This window comes from Tachysurus vachellii, chromosome 16, assembly GCF_030014155.1.
Source record: "Tachysurus vachellii isolate PV-2020 chromosome 16, HZAU_Pvac_v1, whole genome shotgun sequence".
NCBI lineage: Eukaryota > Metazoa > Chordata > Actinopteri > Siluriformes > Bagridae > Tachysurus > Tachysurus vachellii.
In genome coordinates, this window is record NC_083475.1 from 15,702,655 (window position 1) to 15,722,849 (window position 20,195).

The 20,195-nt window shown below is 38.5% G+C and overlaps 1 protein-coding gene across 1 annotated transcript; it reads left to right on the forward strand.

Annotated features, from left to right (window-relative positions):
* Positions 1-4,261: 4,261 nt before the first annotated feature.
* On the forward strand, positions 4,262-20,147 carry cry1a (cryptochrome circadian regulator 1a). The gene is made up of 14 exons (XM_060890121.1): positions 4,262-5,156; positions 10,480-10,588; positions 11,532-11,674; positions 11,811-11,995; positions 12,576-12,664; positions 12,872-13,012; positions 13,126-13,437; positions 14,815-14,966; positions 15,074-15,276; positions 16,356-16,463; positions 17,091-17,186; positions 18,656-18,733; positions 18,928-19,035; positions 19,467-20,147. The coding sequence occupies exons 1-13, from the start codon at positions 4,999-5,001 to the stop codon at positions 19,029-19,031; spliced, it is 1,878 nt and encodes a 625-aa protein (XP_060746104.1). The 5' UTR covers positions 4,262-4,998; the 3' UTR covers positions 19,032-19,035; positions 19,467-20,147.
* Positions 20,148-20,195: the final 48 nt, after the last annotated feature.

The following is a 20,195-nucleotide window of genomic DNA, read 5'->3' on the forward strand; positions in this document are numbered from 1 at the left end:
TGCTCGACTGATTCCTTCAAGTCAAGTCAAGAAGCTTTTATTTTCATTTTAACCATATATAGCTGACGCAGTACATAGTGAAACGAGACAGCGTTTCTCCAGGACCACGGGGCTACATGGAACAAAAACAGAGCTACTGTAAGAGTAAGTTAGTCCTAGCCACATAGCATCATGTGCAACTGAATGCAAACAGTGCAAAACAAAAGACAGTGCAATCATTCATTCATTCATTTTCTACCACTTATTTGAACTACTCGAGTCACGGGGAGCCTGTGCCTATCTCAGGCGTCATTGGGCATCAAGGCAGGATACACCCTGGACGGAGTGCCAACCCATCGCAGGGCACACACACTCTCATTCACTCATGCAATCACACACTACGGACAATTTTCCAGAGATGGCAATCAACCTACCATGCATGTCTTTGGACCAGGGGAGGAAACCGGAATACCCGGAGGAAACTCACGAGCACGGGGAGAACATGCAAACTCCACACACACAAGGTGGAGGCGGGAATCGAACCCCCAACCCTGGAGGTGTGAGGTAAACGTGCTAACCACTAAGCCACCGTGCCCCCCACAGTGCAATCAAATGATACAAAACACAACAAAACGATAGACGATAACAGCGCCGACCAGTTTGTATACTTTATATTATACTGTACATTGTGCAAAATCCATCTCTACAAAGAAGGTATGAAACAAAATTCTTCTCTGTTCTGACATCTAAGTGGTGGAATGAACTTCCTCTAGATGTCTGAACTGTAGAGTCACTGGCTGTCTTTAAACCACGTCTAAAGTTATTATAGCTAATATATATAAATAAAGCAAACTTTTCTTTTTCTACCTTCCCAAAAGAGTTATTGACTGAAAGTATTCATAGACCTAGTAAAGCAGTATCAAGATGATTTTATCGATAGAGACTTCAAAGCACTTCTGTAATTCACGCTGGATAAAAGTGTTTGCCAAATGCTGTTAATGAGAATGGAGATGTTTTCAATTTGATCAAAACTCTACGTAGTTCTCAGCTCCTAGACCTAATTAAAGTTCGGTCTCTTCTAAAACTGAGAGGTGTTGAATTGTGCCATGCATGTTGTTCTGCACCATATAGGAAGTGCTGCCTGGTGCATAGTGTCTCACATATTTGGGCTACTTTATTCATTTTCATAGATAATGTTTGTCATCTATGAAATAATATGTAATAACACAAGGCTATTTTACAAACTGTTATGGATTAACATTATTTTTATTTTATTTTCACTGATTTTTTTTAAAATTGCGATACAGCTCATTCTGTACACAGCTTATTCTGTACACAGCTTTCTTTTCATTAAAAGCAAATACCAATAAAATGGCATAATGCTCTCTGGAACATTTACTTTTTCTGATGCTGGAGCATTTATTTAACAAGAATTGCATTTATTAACATATTTTCTTTGATAGTGAACTTGCAATTCCTCTTTATTCCTAAGCTTTTCGAACATGTCTGTGGTTGACCATTTGCACTACTTCACACTGACTTTTAAACCGCAATTTGTGCTTCACGTAACTGCATTTAACAGGCGCAGTTGACGTGATGAGCTACAGTACAGGAAGAAATGTCAGAAGTGCATTTTGCATGTGGAGGAATATACATCCAGCTGGAAGTGAGGGTGACATGGATAACATGTCAACTCTTCATGTGCAAAATGAGAGCCTTATGAATATCTTTGTGATAATACTGGGTGTCTCCTAACATTGAGCACCAGTTTTTAAAATCTCATTAAATATTATCTCATTAAATTTGCAATTTAATTTCATAAAAATCATAAATTTTGAAGAGAACATGCAGACAACCCATTCTAATTTCCCTATGGCCATTTATCATTGCTGTTTCAGTTAGTGGATGTTGTAGGCCATGTGATGTATTTAGTTATTTACCCTGATTTTTTTTCTAGTTCAGAGAGTCGCCATTGTGTTAAGCCTTCGGGTCGTTTTTGGTATCACTCTGATACTAAATGAATAATAAGTTTGTTTTTTTTTTATTTTAAATTAAAAAAAAAAAAATTAATTTTTAAAATTTTTTTAATTAATGTCATGCATTCCATTATTAATGATTTAATTATTATAATATCACAATCATTAATATTTGTGTCCTTATTGAAATTCCACATTGGCGGCAATGTGTATTTTTAGAGGTGTGGAATATTTTGAGTCCTATAGCCACTTTCTTGAGTTGACTGAAAGTGCTCATTAGCAAACTGCATGGTGGCTACAGTACACTGCATAAATATTTCAACTGTGTGCTCAAGTGCATACCATTTAATTTGTGATTTACCGAGTACATGTAGTGTCTGAGAGCGGTAGCTAGCTGGGCCACAGACATCCTGCTTTATAAATGAGTTGCTGCTGCATGTTCTTTCATGACTTCTGGTTGCCTGGAAACATTAAAATGTCTTATGGCATGTAGTCATGGTTGTGAAACACATACTGTTTTTTTTATTTTTTAACAGCAAGACACAAAGCATCATTATGCTAATGAAATGGTACACCTAGTCTTACTAATTATCATTCCAGTCATTATGACCAATTAAAAAGATTTTAAGTGAATTGCATAATGATGCCATGAGAGTGAGTGTCTGGCTGTTCAGTCATCGGGATGTTATGTAAATGAACTCAAAATACCCGTATCTGGAATATTAATGAGAATAACAGACATTTAATGATTTGTATCTTAAATCTCAGTAATAAAAACAGACAAACAGGCTGCGCTGGAGGCACAGTGGTTAAGAATCAACCCTCAGCTGCCCACCTGTACGATTTGCATTGTGTCTCATCTCAGATGATGAAAGTGGCTGCCAAATAAACAGATATATTAAAATGCTTTATACCACAACACAAATACATAGTGTATATAGTACAGTAGGACAGAGGCCTTTGTTATTTGTAGTCAGTTAGTAACATAGAAAATATGCTAACATCTCATTAACTTAAAGAGACAAAAAAAAAACAGGGGCTGGAGTGTGAACACACTGTACTGTTTTAGTTCCCATGAGTGATAACAGAAATTAATTAGTTTCAGGGATATTCCACAATGTTAAATGCAACTATAAATGGATAAAAGGTCAAATGATTTGTTCGTTAGTGAATTCAAAATATTGTGGTATAAAATGAATAAAACAGTCTGTTTTAGGAAAATAATCAGGTCCATGGTTGGCGCAGTAACTCTGATGAGCATATATACATCTATACATCTATATATAAGTATATATACATCTATACAACTTTATATAAGTATATATACATCTATATATCTATATATAGGCATATATACATCTATATATAAGTATATACACATTTATACATCTATATATAAGTATATATACATCTATACACATATATAAGTATATATACACATCTATATATTTGCCCTATTTCTTTGTCATTTGTTAGTAAGCCATTGACTAATTTAGTTCTCAAGTTTCATATCAAATCCAATCCTAATCTAGTCCTCGTTTATCTCTGAGCTGATGATGGTTAATGTACAGAAAGCATTCCATTAAACATTAGAGATGCAACGATGACTTCAGGTAAAAATGTTGATTTAATGTACGTTTGCTTCCCCCAAGTGGCCAACAGCAGTAATACACCATCAGCTATCCAAAACGACAATTAAGTGGAACAAGAAAAATAGTTTACTTATAACATAAATAAAATTTACTCTCTAAAATTCACTTTCATTTATATATTCAATCTGCAATACTTTTGTACTTGACATGGACATCTGTTTCTGAAAAAAAAAGAGATGTGTATTGAATTGAAGTGTTTTCAAGACAATAACATAAAGCTATAATTATATTCACTTGGAATAAACCTTCATGTCACAAGACTTTCACCTGGATTTTCACCTTTATTTAAAAAAAGAGGAGCGCGTGCTATATAAACTCAGCGAGAACGCGCACGCTGGTCGGGCGCATGCGCATAATTGTTCATGCCCGAGCTCACGTGCTCATCCGGGTACTTTAACTACAGCCTGTCAACATCCATTTAGGTTGCTATTTTGATTGAGAATAAAAATATACACAACATTTAATATGCGCGGTATATGCGTTTGTGTATTAACGTGTTTTTTGTAATTTTTATCAGTTGTTCTATGAGCGTGTGTATAATTTATCCAGGAAAATACAAAATACAACACACCAAAATAATCACGCTAGAAGAACGTGACTTTGGGATCAATTACGTCAGACCGTGAAATAGCCAATCAGAAGAGGTTCGGCCCACGTGCGCGGTAGTCTGGGTGGTGCGAGTGTGTTACGTAGGCGAAAGTGCGCTCGAGCTCCTACGTGGGACAAGAGAAACGTTTTAGAACTGGACACAGTGCAAGAATATACAAGATTTGTATATACTGGAATTGATCATACGGATGTTTATGTTGTCCGTTGTGCGTTCGAGACCTAGTTCAGCCGCCTGGAACGCCGGCACTTGAGTGTTTTGCGAGTGTTAATATTTACATAACCGTTACAGTTTCGGAGTGCGCGTGCTGGCGAAGAGAGAGCGCGCGTGAGGATCTCAGCAACTAAATATATACATACTCAACAAATAATTTATATCTGGATCCGTTATTGAGACAAACTGATAACGTAATATCGCATTTCTTGACATTTTCTTAATTTTTGTGATTCAGGAAAAAAAAACAAGTTATACAACAGGGAAGTACGGTACAGTGCACAGCGCGGTCCTAAAGCCCGTCGAGTATCCGGCTGCGCACTTGTACAACGCACTTGTAGCCAAATGGTTCTCTTGTGGACGCTGTTTAAAAGCTCCGACAGCATGGAAAGCGTTTTGTTAGAGCAAGGATAATTTCATTCGCTTAAAGAACTGAACACTTTGATCTTTTTTTTTGCATAAACCATAACTGAGCACACGTTTTTTTCCTCCATCACGTTTTTTGGGACTGCACAGATTGCTGAAAAAACAGAAGAAATATTGAATCTTAAAGAGTTTGTCCGGTGAAGTAATGGTCGTAAATACAATCCACTGGTTTAGGAAGGGCTTGAGGCTCCACGACAATCCATCCCTTAAAGAGTCGATCTGGGGAGCCGATACTGTGCGCTGTGTTTACATCCTCGACCCCTGGTTTGCTGGATCGTCCAACGTCGGGATCAACAGGTGGAGGTATGAAAGCTACATTTACACCCTCATCCAGAGCCACTTGCATGTTTATCTCATTTTATACAACAGAGCAGTGGCAGCTTGGTGGACGTGGGAATCGAACTCACAACCTCCTGATTGGTAGTTCAACACCTTAACCATTAGGCAACCACATCCAGTTACGGGTACCTTCTGAGAGTGTAAACACCTCCATGATGCTAAAAAAGTACTAGAGAGATTTCAACACCTTAACCACTTGGCAACCACATCCCCATGGCAACCACATCCAGCTACGGGTACCTTCTGAGAGTGTAAACACCTCCATGCTGCTAAAAAGTACTAGAGAGATTTCAACACCTTAACCACTTGGCAACCACATCCCCATGGCAACCACATCCAGCTACGGGTACCTTCTGAGAGTGTAAACACCTCCATGCTGCTAAAGAGTACTAGAGAGATTTGCAGAATCTTTTACGCTGAAAGTTTATCAGTGTTCAAGACAAGTTTGGTATCTTGCTGTTTGGTTTCAGTGGAAAGAAAGAAGCGAATACATGCTCAAAAGGATGCCTTAAGTCACCGGATGGCATCATCGACTAATTCGAATATTCATTGAATTGTCACGATCATTTGCATATCAAAACTTGTTTAATGATTAAATATAGGTTATCATGATATAACAAGATGGTTTTTGATCATTAAAAAAGTTGGCAAAAGTTTTCGATCATAGCATCACAGATTAACTATTGTTAAGTGTAAGTGTTTACAAAATAGAGCAAAAATCTTCCATGTACATACAGCTGAAATAATTAACTTTTATTATTTCTAATAAAAAAAAAATATATATATTTTTTTTTAAAAACCACAAAGAACAACAATCAGTAATTGGAACAATGGTGATTAGTGATTGTTGGGAAACAATATTGATCAGTGATTGGCTGTTGAGGACAATGATCAGTAATTAATTCTTAAACAATAGTGATAACTTATTGGTCATTGGAAAACAATGGTGATCGGGGATTTGCCATCGGGAGCAACAGCTTGCACCAGAGCAGCTCAGTCAGGCTTGTAACTTGTAGCAGGAGCTCTGTGAACTGCAGAGTTACAGGATAGTCATTTTATTCTGCTCATCAGATTGTTAGGTTTGTTACTAGGCACTTATTTGAAATAAAGTTGTCTAAAAAGTCCAAGATGGTAACACTGAGCTTGAGTGTAGACCCATGCAAGCACACCAATAAAGTAAATCATTTGCACTGCTTTCAATTATTCATTAGCTTGTCACTATCAAAATCTTTATAGTTTTATGTTATTAATTAACAAACCTAGTGTTTTAATCAAGAATTTTAATGCACCAAAAATAACACTCACTCTATTCCTCCGGGATTGGTTCAACTCCGACGGTATGAAACCTTAACAAGTTTGACAGTAATTTCATAATGGCTTATTATAGCTCTAATCTTCCAGTGCTTCATTTATTGCATTCATCTCTGCAGAAATCAGTTGTGTGTTTTCACAGCATGGGTGTGGTTGATTACTCTTGTTATGTATTCTGGTGATGTAACATCATGTTCGGCAGCATCGTGTCACCTTCTGCCCTCGTGTGTCTATTGTAGAAGCTGCAAAAGTGGTCAGTGTGACATGAAGAGGCAAAAGTAATGGTAGACATTTACGGCAAACCAGTGACTGATCCTCCTTAGTGGATCCTGAACCAGTGACCTACTTACTGTTCAGCATCCGATGACCGATCGTACCTTGTTGAACAGGACAGGGAAAGTTTCTATGACATGCTATCACTAAGGAGAAAAAGTACTAGTACTTGTATATTTAGAGAACAAGCAAAAGCATAATGCTTCTTCAGTACTAATACCCAGATGGTGTTATTCAGTGTAGATGAAAAACCTTTAATGCCTTTAATAAAGCTGACGAACCTAAAATCTTACTTGCGCTAAAATTCATAAAGAATCAAATAAAATCTCCCTGCAAACTAAATAAAAGTAAAGCAAACCAGTGTTCCGTATGCTGTGATCATCATTTTTCTGTTTTCCTAAGTGTGTTAGTGTTCTCTTTGTAATCTGCTCTATAATGAGGCAGAAAGTGTCTGAGGTTTTAATGAGCAGAGTGCCACCGTGATCAAAGCAAGATCACACATGCTGTACTGGTTTTGTATCGAGTTGTTTACTGGTCTGCTTCTGCATGTCTGTTAGTCTAGGCAGTACTGTGACTGACCTTTCATGACTCCCTAAAGTTTAGATGGTCTGGTATTGAACATATTGCAACATTTTATAATTGGCAAATTGGACCCTACATGCGAATAGGTGTGTACACGTGTGTGTGTGTGTGTGTGTGTGTGTGTGTGTATGTGTATATGTATGTATCACAAAAGTTTTACTAGTTAGTCAAGCAAATGGTATTTATGGCATTCAGTTATCTCATGTTGCTTGGACTTGGCCATTAATCTTGGCTACATCAAAAAAAGAAACTGATGCCTCTTAATACCTTATTATAGCTCTAATAGAAAGTAAAACATTTCTCTGAAGAGGACATATAAGCATACTGATCATACTAAACTGGGTTGTCTCTACCCAGAGGTTAAAACATGGTTGTAGTTGGAGCCTTCATCAACGTTCAATCCCGACAACTTTGTGAACTAGACAGATAGCTTTTCCTCTGCGTGTGGTACACTTCCCTGTGACTTAGGTAAAAAAAATCTTGTTGGCTGGCTTCATATGTATCGGAGGAAGCACATGTTAGCCTTAACCCCTGAGGTTAGTAGCTGTTGTGTGATAGGGTGCACCATCAGCCAGATCTCTCCTATCGTACAACAGCTACCAACTGGCGAGGGTGAATCCTCTGATACATGTGAAGCGTTTAACCAAGACTATGGCATCTGGAAAATATGGATTCTCAATTGCACACAGCTAATTGTTCTGCATGAATGGAGAGTCCAAAATCCTTAACTGTCTCATGAGACTTGTTCTCATCCTGTTAGACTATAGATTGGTGGACAGACACGCAGGCAGACATGCAGGCAGACACGCAGGCAGACACGCAGGCAGACACGCAGGCAGACACGCAGGCAGGCACGCAGGCAGGCACGCAGGCAGGCACGCAGGCAGGCACGCAGGCAGGCACGCAGGCAGGCACGCAGGCAGGCACGCAGGCAGACTCGCTCACTCACTTTATTGATCCCAGAGGAAATTCAAGCATCATACACAGAAAGATTATCACAAACACAAGAAACCCATCCGTTAGGTGCTTTTTATATTATTTTTAAATAACAATGTAAAATGTTCAGTAGCCACAAATAGACAAGTAAATACAAATGCAAAGTAAATACAGACGAAAAAAACAAAACACTTTGCCAAGTCTCTCACATCAGTTTGTATGTTTCCACCCTGCCATACCTGAGAGATGTTGAACAGTCTTTAGCAGAAGATAACGGGTCCTCAAATATATATTTTTGTGGATGTGGTGATAAATATGGAACTAGAAAGTATGCACAACTCCTGGATTAAAATAAAACATAATTTTATAGATACATTTTTACTTATTTATTTTCTTGTAGGCAGACAATAATTCAGTGGTATAATTTACAGATGAGGAGATGTGATCAAGCTGCCAGTGTGCCCAGTTATTAGCAGGATAATCGCAAGCCACTACTGAATCTGTTACCTGGCAACAGCCATAATACACGTCTCTGACTTGTATCTGTGGGTGTCACTCGGTTAGAAATTATGTTCTGGATCGTGTGGGCAACAAGAGCTCTAACACAATGATCAATCCTCTTCTTTGTGTGTTCATGTTTGTGTAGAATCCAGAACTGTAAGGCAGCCAGTTAGAAATGTATCTCCACATTGTGAGATTTGCTTGTAGTAAGTGATCAAATTTGGTTTTTAAATTGGAAACAGAAACGTTTACATAACCGTGCTGTTCTACAAAAAGAATCCATTAGGGTTTGATGTGTTCGCAGCCTGAAGTGGATTGTTTTTCATCACTGCCAATGATTTTTCTCAGTTTTATAATTTATTACCGAATGACACAACATGCTCTTAAACTGTTTGTAGTCACACGTAATGTTGCCGGACATCTTCGAGACAAATAGGTTATAGGTAACATGTTAAATATACCTACGATTTTTTTAATTGACATTAGATATCCTTTTAACACCAATGATTTTAATAATACTTTCATTATTAGTCTTGGGTTATGTGGTACATCCTCCATAGAAGCGTTCGTGAACGAGCGTTTACTGTAGATAAAGATGTATTAGCTTGAACATATTCATATAAATGTACAGTTTATTTTATCGTCAGAGTAAAATATATAATATATTATAAAATATGAGTGAAATATCTTATTTAAAATGAATTTTCTGACCAATCTGATTTGATAATTTGGAGAGAAAAAAAAGTCTGCCAAATAAATCTGAATAAATTAGGCCAATTTGAGCAATTAGTTTATAGGAAGAGCTTAAGATAACTGTCCTTATATAAGACTATTTTCTTACATAATAGTCTTGCTGTATATCTTCAGTTGAGGTTGTTGTGTAATTAAGGGGGTTTTTACACCTGGTCACTTCATGCCTTTTTCTGTGATCGAATAGCTATACGATCGTAAAAATACCAGGTCTAAATGCCCTCCGAAATGTTTTCAAGACGGATATAAATCCGATCGCTCAAACCACTTCAGGAGGTGGTCTGGGAAGCATTTCAGATGAAACTGAACAGGTATAAATGAATGTGGTTGTTCAAGCCACATACATCAGCGCTATACTCCTCCCAAACTTATGTACGTCACTCGCAAGCGATCTTTCACCCAGGTGTCTCGTTGGGTCTTAAAATGCACTGCTGTTGCCAGCGAAAATGCGGCAAACAGTAAATGCTGTTTTTTTGTAGCATAACCGTCGTAACAAGTTTTTGATTGCATTCTTCTTTTTGATTGCATTCTGAAAACTGCATACACCAAAGCGTGTTCCATTTCAATTACCGCATGAGGTAACATGTATGTACATGTACATGAGGTAACATGTATTTGCATTTTGGGCGGGAGGTGAAAGATCAGATTGATATCCGATTCGCCAAGACGCATTTATGTGGCCTAATGTAAATGGAACAAATCAGATCGGATCAGAGAAAACACATGAAGTGACCAGGTGTAAAAAGGCCCTAAGAGTAATTATGTTACTGGTGTAGTATTGTGTAATATCTCTACTGAATCTCCTAAACACAGAACCACCAGTGCTGCTAGTTTCAGTTTTCCTTTAAACCTCGAGTTATTTTTAGATGTTGAATGTTTAGTATCCAGATAACTTCCTGGGTAACGTTTGCACGTATTATTTTATATTCTGCAGGTTTCTGCTACAGTGTCTGGAGGACTTGGATGCCAGTCTTCGCAAACTCAACTCCCGCTTGTTTGTAATCCGGGGCCAGCCCACAGATGTGTTCCCCAGGCTCTTTAAGGTACCACAACATTTCTCCCACACACACATTTAATCTTCTAATTAAGCTAGCGTCGGTGTGTAAAATTGAATGCCAAAGTTAGCATCTCTTAAACTTAAAAAAAAAATGGGATAATGTTCTGCAACACAACAGCAATCCAAACCACAAGGCAAAATTCCAAGCAATCTGGCAACGCTGAACCCAGATATATCAAAAAGAATGTGCAGTTACAACACAACATCCAAACTCTGCTCAAACAGTCCCAGAAAATACAAAAAACGAAAGATGTTGGGCACACAAGTTATTTGAAGCAACATCTAGTAACACTTTCATTACGCTTTCCTTCATTGAGGTTTAATGCGCGATTTAACATAAAGAAGCTGTGAACTTCAGCATTAATAAACCATGTGACTAACAAAAGAACTATTTATTTATTTATTTTTATTAATAATAAACCAAATAATGACCTACAGTGACCAAAACATTTGAAAACATTTGCAGTTGTTTACCAGCAAAAGTTTTAATAAAGACTTTTTTAATGATGTAATTATATTTTTGTTCAATTATGTGGTCTTGCGTTTAGTTATAAAGTGAATTGTCGACACAATCTGAAACATCACTACACTAAGTGTCTCTCTAAATATAATTTGCTTTACTGACTTTATTTTCTTCTAGACATCTACACGTCAGTCTGATTATTTTACGCAGCTTTGGTCTGGACGAACTAGACCAGATGCTTAAATACTAAAATGTTCACAACATATTTTCTTTGCCACTACTCTTATTACTAGCTAGAGGTCTACTTATGAAGTTGTAAGGCTTCCACTGTGATATAAATAGCATCTACAAACTACAAACAGCGGTTTCCAGATAGGGTTTCACTAAAGATTCCTATCTGTTCTATACACATCCATAGCCTAATTTGTCTGTTAATGCTAATGAAGTTTCCTTGGTCCTCGTTCAGGAGTGGAACATCACCCGGCTGTCTTACGAGTATGACTCCGAGCCGTTTGGGAAGGAGCGAGATGCAGCCATTAAAAAGCTGGCCAGCGAGGCCGAAGTGGAGGTGACAGTACGGATCTCACACACGCTCTATGATCTGGACAAGTAAGTACCCCAACAATTATCAGTCTCAAACACACAGGGCGATCTCCCTGCTATACCAGAACAACTCGAACAGTTCCTGTTCTCAGTATTTCCTTCTTGCTCTTTTTTCACTCTAATTTCTCTGTTTCTCTGCCAGGATCATAGAGCTCAACGGTGGCCAGTCTCCACTCACCTACAAGCGCTTTCAGACCCTCATCAGCAGGATGGAGGCAGTGGAGACCCCGGCCGAGGCCATCACAGCAGAAGTCATGGGCTCCTGCACAACTCCTCTTTCTGACGATCATGACGAGAAGTTTGGGGTGCCTTCCCTTGAGGAGCTTGGTGAGTTTCTCGTATTGTAGTTCACTTCCCAGTAGTGTTTGACCTGCTCCCAGTTTAGGGCAGCAGAATTTGTTTGTTTCTCAAGCTACTGAATGTCTTGCAAAAAATTTGAACGTTTAGCAGCATATACAGCATGGTGCTGATACTAGAAACGTTGAACAAATTAAGAAAGCAAGAAAGCAATGGTGAATTTAGCAAGAGCAATACAAGAGTGAACGGAAAAGGACTGATTCTTTGATGCGCTGTGATTCTCTCTTGAATTATGAGCAAAAGATGATCAGATTTTTATTGATTCTGCTTAAATATTTAATATTGAACTGTCAACCAACCAAATGTCTCTGATGAAGTAGAATAGAAACTAGAGTGAGTAAAACTGCAACCCTGTTATTGCAGTAACTGGTTTTGACTGTATATGCTGTTTCTACAGTGGATCTTAACACAAACACCTTCTATTTTTTCTCTCTTTGTACAAAAAGAGTGCTTTGTGCTTAAAGCTATTTTATGATCTCCTCTGCTTTATGATGTACTCAGGATGAGTACATGTAAATGCTCAGTTGCTTGCTTTGATTGGTGTGTTCAGGTTTTGACACAGAGGGGCTGTCCTCAGCAGTGTGGCCCGGGGGAGAAACCGAGGCCCTTACACGGCTCGAGAGACATCTAGAGAGAAAGGTCAGAAATGCTTTACTTATTAAACCACATATTTATTGATTTATTTAGTTATACATACCTACATGCATTTTGTTGTCTGGCTTTTTACTGTCTTTTATATTCTGTATGCAGGCATTAGTGACAAGTCAGACCCATTCAGAACAAATTAGAAAATGAAGTAGTTGAAGTGGCACAGTTTTGCTAATAGTCACTGAACTATGCTTGCAGGCATGGGTGGCCAACTTCGAGCGTCCCAGAATGAACTCCAATTCGCTGTTGGCTAGTCCTACTGGCCTCAGTCCTTACTTAAGGTTTGGCTGCCTCTCGTGTCGGCTCTTCTACTTCAAACTCACTGACTTGTACAGGAAGGTAAAAACCCGTATCTCCATTGTACAATAATTAGATCTTCATTTCTCTCATGTCATTTCTTGAGTCACACTAATCCCTCTCCTGTCCCATTATATCCTGGCTTTATCCTTCAGGTAAAGAAGAACAGCTCGCCACCTCTGTCGCTCTACGGCCAGCTGCTGTGGCGTGAGTTCTTTTACACAGCCGCCACAAACAACCCACGCTTCGACAAAATGGAAGGCAACCCCATATGTGTTCAGATCCCATGGGACCGCAATCCAGAGGCACTGGCCAAGTGGGCTGAGGGCAGGACAGGCTTCCCCTGGATCGATGCCATCATGACCCAGCTGAGGCAGGAAGGGTGGATTCACCACCTGGCACGTCATGCCGTGGCCTGCTTCCTCACACGTGGAGACTTGTGGGTCAGCTGGGAGGAAGGCATGAAGGTACTGTTCCATTAACACTCATGTTCTGTTTGCTGTTTGTCTGTGGTAACCTCAATGAGACATAATTCACATTAAATGTCATGAATCTAAACAAATTCACTCATTTTATTGAAAAGTTGGGCTTAATATTTCTTTTATTAAAAAATGTATGAACTTAGAAGTATTCATCTCTATTGCCCTAAATTAGTTCTTTTAAAAAGAAAAAAGTCATTAAATAAAGAACTAAATATAATTAGTGCATTTAGTAGATAAATAGCAGTGACTCTCATTTTTTATGATTTTGTTCACTAAAAGGTTTGTTCACGGAGTCTTTTACTAACCTGGTTGTTGTTTGTTGTGGTTGTTTTTAGTTATAAAAATGTTCATATTTAAAAATGTACCGAGGCTTGAAAGACTGTTACCTGTGTGAACTCTCTTCACCTCAAATGACAACGACTAGATCTATTTTGTATTCCTAGATTTTGTCAACTTTTTTTTTCCCCCCCTCCTCAATTCAACGTCATTTTATTGTGTAAGGGCATCAGTGATTACATTTTTATTAATTGAGGATTATTGCTTATTAATTATGCTTCATGCACTGAAATAAATCTTCTCCCAATGTTGAACCAGTAAGATTCTCTTCCAGGCTGAATGAATGAATGACCGGTCTCGTTACTTTAGTTTTCCAAATAAGTCGTCTTGTTATGTTAGATGCCTTTGAATTATCTATCAGAATATTTTTTTTTACTCTGCGATCATTATTAAAATAATTAAATGTGGTTTTAAAAAAAAAGTTTTACACACTCAAATAATCAGGAATAAAGCCTCCTCCTCCTTTTCCTCCTCCTCCTGTTTTATGTTGTGTGTTCAAATGAAATAGCTAGGTTCATTTGCCTTCATCGATAGATTTGTTTTAGACTTCTTTTTTCAAGTCATTAATAACAAATAAAATGTCCGAAATCGGAAATGAATTCAACATTTTAAATATTTGTGTCTGTAAGTGATAAAAAATAGTTTTAAACCCGATAATACAATTTGAAGTTTGTAAATATTTTTCCATGTAGGTTCACAGGAATATGAACATTTTTCCCCAAAATGAATTTTAATGAATATCAATTATTGAAGTATTAGAGTGAAAACCATATACAGCTTTTAAATGAGGCCCATTGTAAATCCCCTTTCATGCCTCTATAGACTGTTTATTATTTTGTATCTGCCTTTTTTCCTTTCCTTGTAATTCTTGTAGAAGTTCTTGCGTCCACCATCTATTCTTTTCTACATAGTTGAGTTGAACTTGAAATACTGAGAACCATGTTGTGTAGTTGCATGCTGTACACAGTAGATGTCACTGCAGCCTTGTTTAATTGCTGCGATATAACACCCTCTTTATGGTGTCAGGTGTTTGAGGAGCTGTTGCTGGATGCAGACTGGAGTGTGAATGCAGGCAGCTGGATGTGGCTCTCCTGCAGCTCGTTCTTCCAGCAGTTCTTCCACTGCTACTGCCCGGTGGGGTTCGGCCGCCGCACCGACCCTAACGGCGACTACATACGGTGGGTTAGATCCAACTGTATGTATATTAATAATTTTGTATGTTTATGTTTATAATTGATTTTAACATGGGGTTTATGTAACCAACCTGCTTCGTATTGTCCTGTAGACGGTATTTACCTGTGCTGAGAGGATTTCCTGCCAAGTACATCTATGACCCGTGGAACGCCCCGGAGAGTGTGCAGAAGTCCGCGAAGTGTGTGATCGGTGTGCACTACCCCAAGCCCATGGTGCACCATGCAGAGGCCAGCCGTCTCAACATAGAGCGCATGAAGCAGATCTACCAGCAGCTGTCCTGTTACCGCGGCCTGGGTAAGTCTTGTCTCACGCTTTGTGTGCAGTAGCCTGATCTTGTGTTTTTTGTGATAGCTTGAATTTGCTGCCGCTTTTTCAAATTTTTTTTTTTTTTTTTATTTTCCCAAAAATTACAAGCACAGGATTCTTCTTTTAAACTCCTAGCAATGAAGACAGATATCGTCGCTGTCAGGTGGAATCCTCGTATCTCCAAAACCATTACTTTTCAGGAAATTAAAAAAACGCCGTACCTTATCTGCAGTGCACAGGGTTTAGTCCGCGTTGCAGTGGATTGTCTAAATTAAATTCAATCGCTAAATTCCTGTCCTCAGACGAGCACCAGAACTAGCGGGGGTCAAGATTTTTTTTTCTTTGAGCCCAGTGTTTTGAAGACATTTACCTCAGAAGACGTGTTGATTCGTTGCGACTCTTCTTGAGGAGAAATATGCCGCGAATCTCTCCCGCGGAGTGAGGAAGAGGTGGACAGTTGAAGTGTCCAATGGAGTTATGAGATTTGCGCTCAAGCTATTTTCAAGACTTTAGATTGGTTAATAACTTGTAAAAATAACAGACCCACGTGGGGACTGACCAATAGCATCGATATGTGAAAAAATATGAAATTGACCAAATTTGGACATACGAGGTTTCCACCCGACAGCGACGATATGTAATACTTGCTGTGGTGTCTGTACTCATGTTTGACGCATGTTAATCAGAGAGCGATTTGGCTGAATGCACATTGTGATGATGTCACACAACATGTCTTGGACTGATTTACCTTATATATTTGTGCATGTGTATATAGTGTGTCTTTATTACACATATTTAAGTGTAAACGTTTGTACAACTAAATATATCTAGTCTAATAGTCTAATATCAGAATTTCTGCAATTGATTTTTTTTTTTTTTTAGTCTGCTGCTGTTTGTTCAAATCTCTTACACTTTTTGTATTCTCAGGTTATGGCTTTTTATTTCTCTTACATTTTTGTGATTTTTGCATCGTTTGATTTTTTATAAATCCCCTTTTCCAGTGGTGCGTTGCTGGAATGTTTCAGGTCATGAAATCCTGATAAATAATTATTTCCTGACTCTTTTAGGACTGCTGGCTACAGTGCCATCCAACCCTAACGGTAACGGTGAAAACTCCACAAGCATGATGGGAATTCCCACTACAGATGCCACCCAGGACACTGCTGCGTCCTCAGGTATATTTTATAATATACATAGAATTTCTCAAATGTCTAATAGGAGCTATAATCAATCAGTGTTTTCCTCTCTCTTTAATAATAATTAGTTAATGTTACAAACTGCAAAAAAGACCCACAGTTCTCACTCCTCTAAACTTTCCCCTGGTGTAACACACACACACACACACACACACACACACACCACGTTCACACAAGCGCTGTAAGTCTCCAGTCGCTGTCCTATGAATCCACCAATAGGCCTTCTTATTATTGGTTGCCATAGTAATCACAGTTTATCAGAGGGTGGAGCAACCAGCATTCAGAATCAGTTTGTTGATGCTGATGCTGCAGTTCATGCTGCTGATATGAAACATTCTGGAGGGAGATTTAGAGATTTGTCTGAGATTCGCTTATAAAAGCACTGTATGTCTGCGTTTTGACATAGGAGATGAATATGATGCATATATACATATCTTCATTCAGGTTCATTATATTGAAGCAAGATGTTTGTGCTACATTTATATTGCTGTAGTCATAATTAGGGGAATAAAGAATTTGTTTAAGATAGGTTTATCATCACTGCACTTAGCAAGTCCATATGAACACGTAGCATCTCAGACACGTCTTGGCTTTACTTTACTTCAGGGTACCAGATGCCTGCTAACTCTCAGGGGGAGTGGCCCAGTGGCATGATGCTGTATTCCCAAGGAGACACACAATTCAGCTGTAACACACAACAAGGTATACACAACACATCTATTTTAAATATTCCCTTCTTTTTTAATTACATTTTTGCAGACATATACAGTGTATTATCAAAGCTACAGAACGAGATACATCTGTTTAGAGAAGAAACAAACAAAAAAACAATATATACAGCAACAGAACCACCACCCAGAACCCTCCTCAGAAAAAAGGGTCTGATCAAGTGGTCCTCTAATGAGAAGGTCCAAATATTTCAGTTAGGTTGTCCATAAAACCCAGTATAGGGCTCCAGTATAGGCAATGTTTCAGTATAGGGAATTTATACAAGGATCTCTGTGGTCATTTGGAAGAGTGTCGGATTTTTTTGGAGGTGGATGCATTGCAGTACCTCTCATATCCAGTCCTCGTGATGGGGAGGCATGTTTCCATTTAAGGACGATGGCACACCAAGCCAACATGGTGGTAAAGACAATGACGCCAGGCATTGTGGATGATACAACTGAAGAAGAGGGAATGCCAAACAGGGCTATCAGGGCATTAGGGGCAATGATGGTGTTAAGGGCCTGTGGGAGTGTTCCAAAAAATGTCCAATAGTAGCCTATTAGCATCAGGCACGACCAGAACATATGAAGTTGAACAGCTGGAGATGGTTTGCAACTGCAGTTGAGGTTAGAGAGATTACACACACAACTTCTATTCACCAACCACTTAATTAGTTTGCTTATTAGAGTTACCGTAGCCTTGCTGGCTGATCAACCCAGTCTATCCATTCTTCTCTCTCATCAGGAAAACAAAAGTGATGTGACACACGGCTAAGTACGGTGACCCATACTCAGAATTCGTTCTCTGCATTTAACCCATCCAAAGTGCGCACACACAGCAGTGAACACACACCCGGAGCAGTGGGCAGCCATTTATTAGCCATTTATACACCCGGGGAGCAGTTGGGGGGGATTCAGTGCCTTGCTCAAGGGCACCTCAGTCGTGGCCGGCCCGAGACTCGAACCCACAACCTTCAGGTTACGAGTCAGACTCTCTAACTATTAGGCCACGACTGCCCAAAGATGTCAAGAAGGGCAGAACCTTGTATGAATTATGCCATGTGAGGCCTATAGCCCAAGTATAAAAGTATAAAAATAACAACAATAAATATATATGGCGAGTTGTCTTGTGTTCTCCATCTGCATCTAGGGTTTAGTCAAATCAAGTAATTCTGAAACCAGATCGACATTACGGGAGAACAATCTCACACAGGTTCAGACTTCAGCAAACCACCTGAGGCTCTTGACCTGCATCTGTCATGCAGACATGATGTCAGTAAAAGATGTGTAATGTTGCTGTGATTTGTCAATACATACTATTAAAAGCATTGTAATTCTGGCAGATCCTGGAGGACTTCAGAGATTTATTTTCCCAGCTCTCTAACAGAATCCGTCAGTGTAGGAGGTTGGAAGCTCACCAAATTGTGCAGCATGCATTTAACTCATGATGCTTAATGTCTGTAGGTTATTCAGGCAGCAGTAGTGGGATGATGTGCTACAGACAGGAAGCTCAGCAGATTCCTGGCCCCGTGTTAATACAAGGTAACAAATTCCAGCTATTTTATTTTTTCTGTTTTTTAATATACTGGTCTTACTTTGAGTAAGATTTAAACGACTGTACCGTGTAACGGTTTTGTATCGTTTTCATATCAGGTATATCATACCAGGTATATAGATATAAAAATCAATCTCATTTTTCTGCCTAATACTACCAAAAATTCTTCGTCCTTCCTCAGGGCGGGGACATCACCCCAGCACTGTACTGACCTCTGGGAAACGTCACAACCAGGACTCTGGTCCTACCACAGGCTCGAAAGTCCAGAGACAGCACAGTCCTTAAACAGGTTTGAATGATTTATACTTATTTCATGCCACAAAGTAGTTTAAATTTACACAGACTTGGGTTAGATTTCACCATCAAGGATGACCAGAGGTTAGAGCTAATTATGGGTCAGAGGTTCGTTTAAATTTGATTCATTTTGCACAAAAAAGGTCATTGAAATCTTCTCATCCTTAAAAACATGATTGTGCAACAGTCTAACAACATAAACATTGATAACCTCAAGATCCTTATCAGTGCTTATTCCCTTCATTTTTATTACAAAACAAATGAAAAGAAACTACTTTTGAGACACTCCTCATTTTTTAGCTTAATAAATAATAATAATAATAATAATAATAATAGCTACAGTGACTGTCTTATTGCTTGCAACTGTTCAACTTATGAAGCCTAAAATGTTTTTTTTTTTTTTTTTGTATCTGTGTATCTCAACAGGTTCTCACATGACCACACTGTCCTGGAGCTCACACACACAGACAAGCACATACACTAGTGTGTGTTAAAACAAGTGATTGAGTATGTAAACATATATTAACTAATTAAGGGGAATCAGGGTGTTTTTTTTGTTTTGTAAGCACTCCTTCACACTTGTACTACACTCAAACTCCAGCCAAGTTTGAAATGAATGAATGAATGAATGAATAAATAAATAAATAGCTCCTCCTTGACGTGACAATGTTCTAATCTCAGTGAGTGTTAGAACTTCTCTTGGAACAGAACTTTGCTGTATATATGAATTTGTTTAATACTCGCAAACACTCTGTATATTTGCTATTGTATGTGCTTTCTCTTTCATTTAGTCTTCGACCCACTGATATATTTTTGATATAAATTATCATTGAGGATCAGCTGTAATTCTTTTCTTTTTGTAGATTGTGTTTACTGTGCACAGTGAGGACCTTCTCTCCGTCTTTCCTTCTTTCTCTGCCTTGCTCTCTGACCCGTTTCACATTGTCACTCTGGCCGTCTTTCCTTCTTTTCCTGTTCTCTATCGACCTTCTTATAACGCGTCTTCACACATAGTCGTCATCTGTTTTATTAAAACGATGTTATTCATCACATTGTGCAAATTGTCTACTCTTGTGTGCTTGTTTAATAAAAATACAGTGTAAATAATTGTTTTGTCTCTTTCTTCACAATTCAATTACATTTTTTAACTAAATT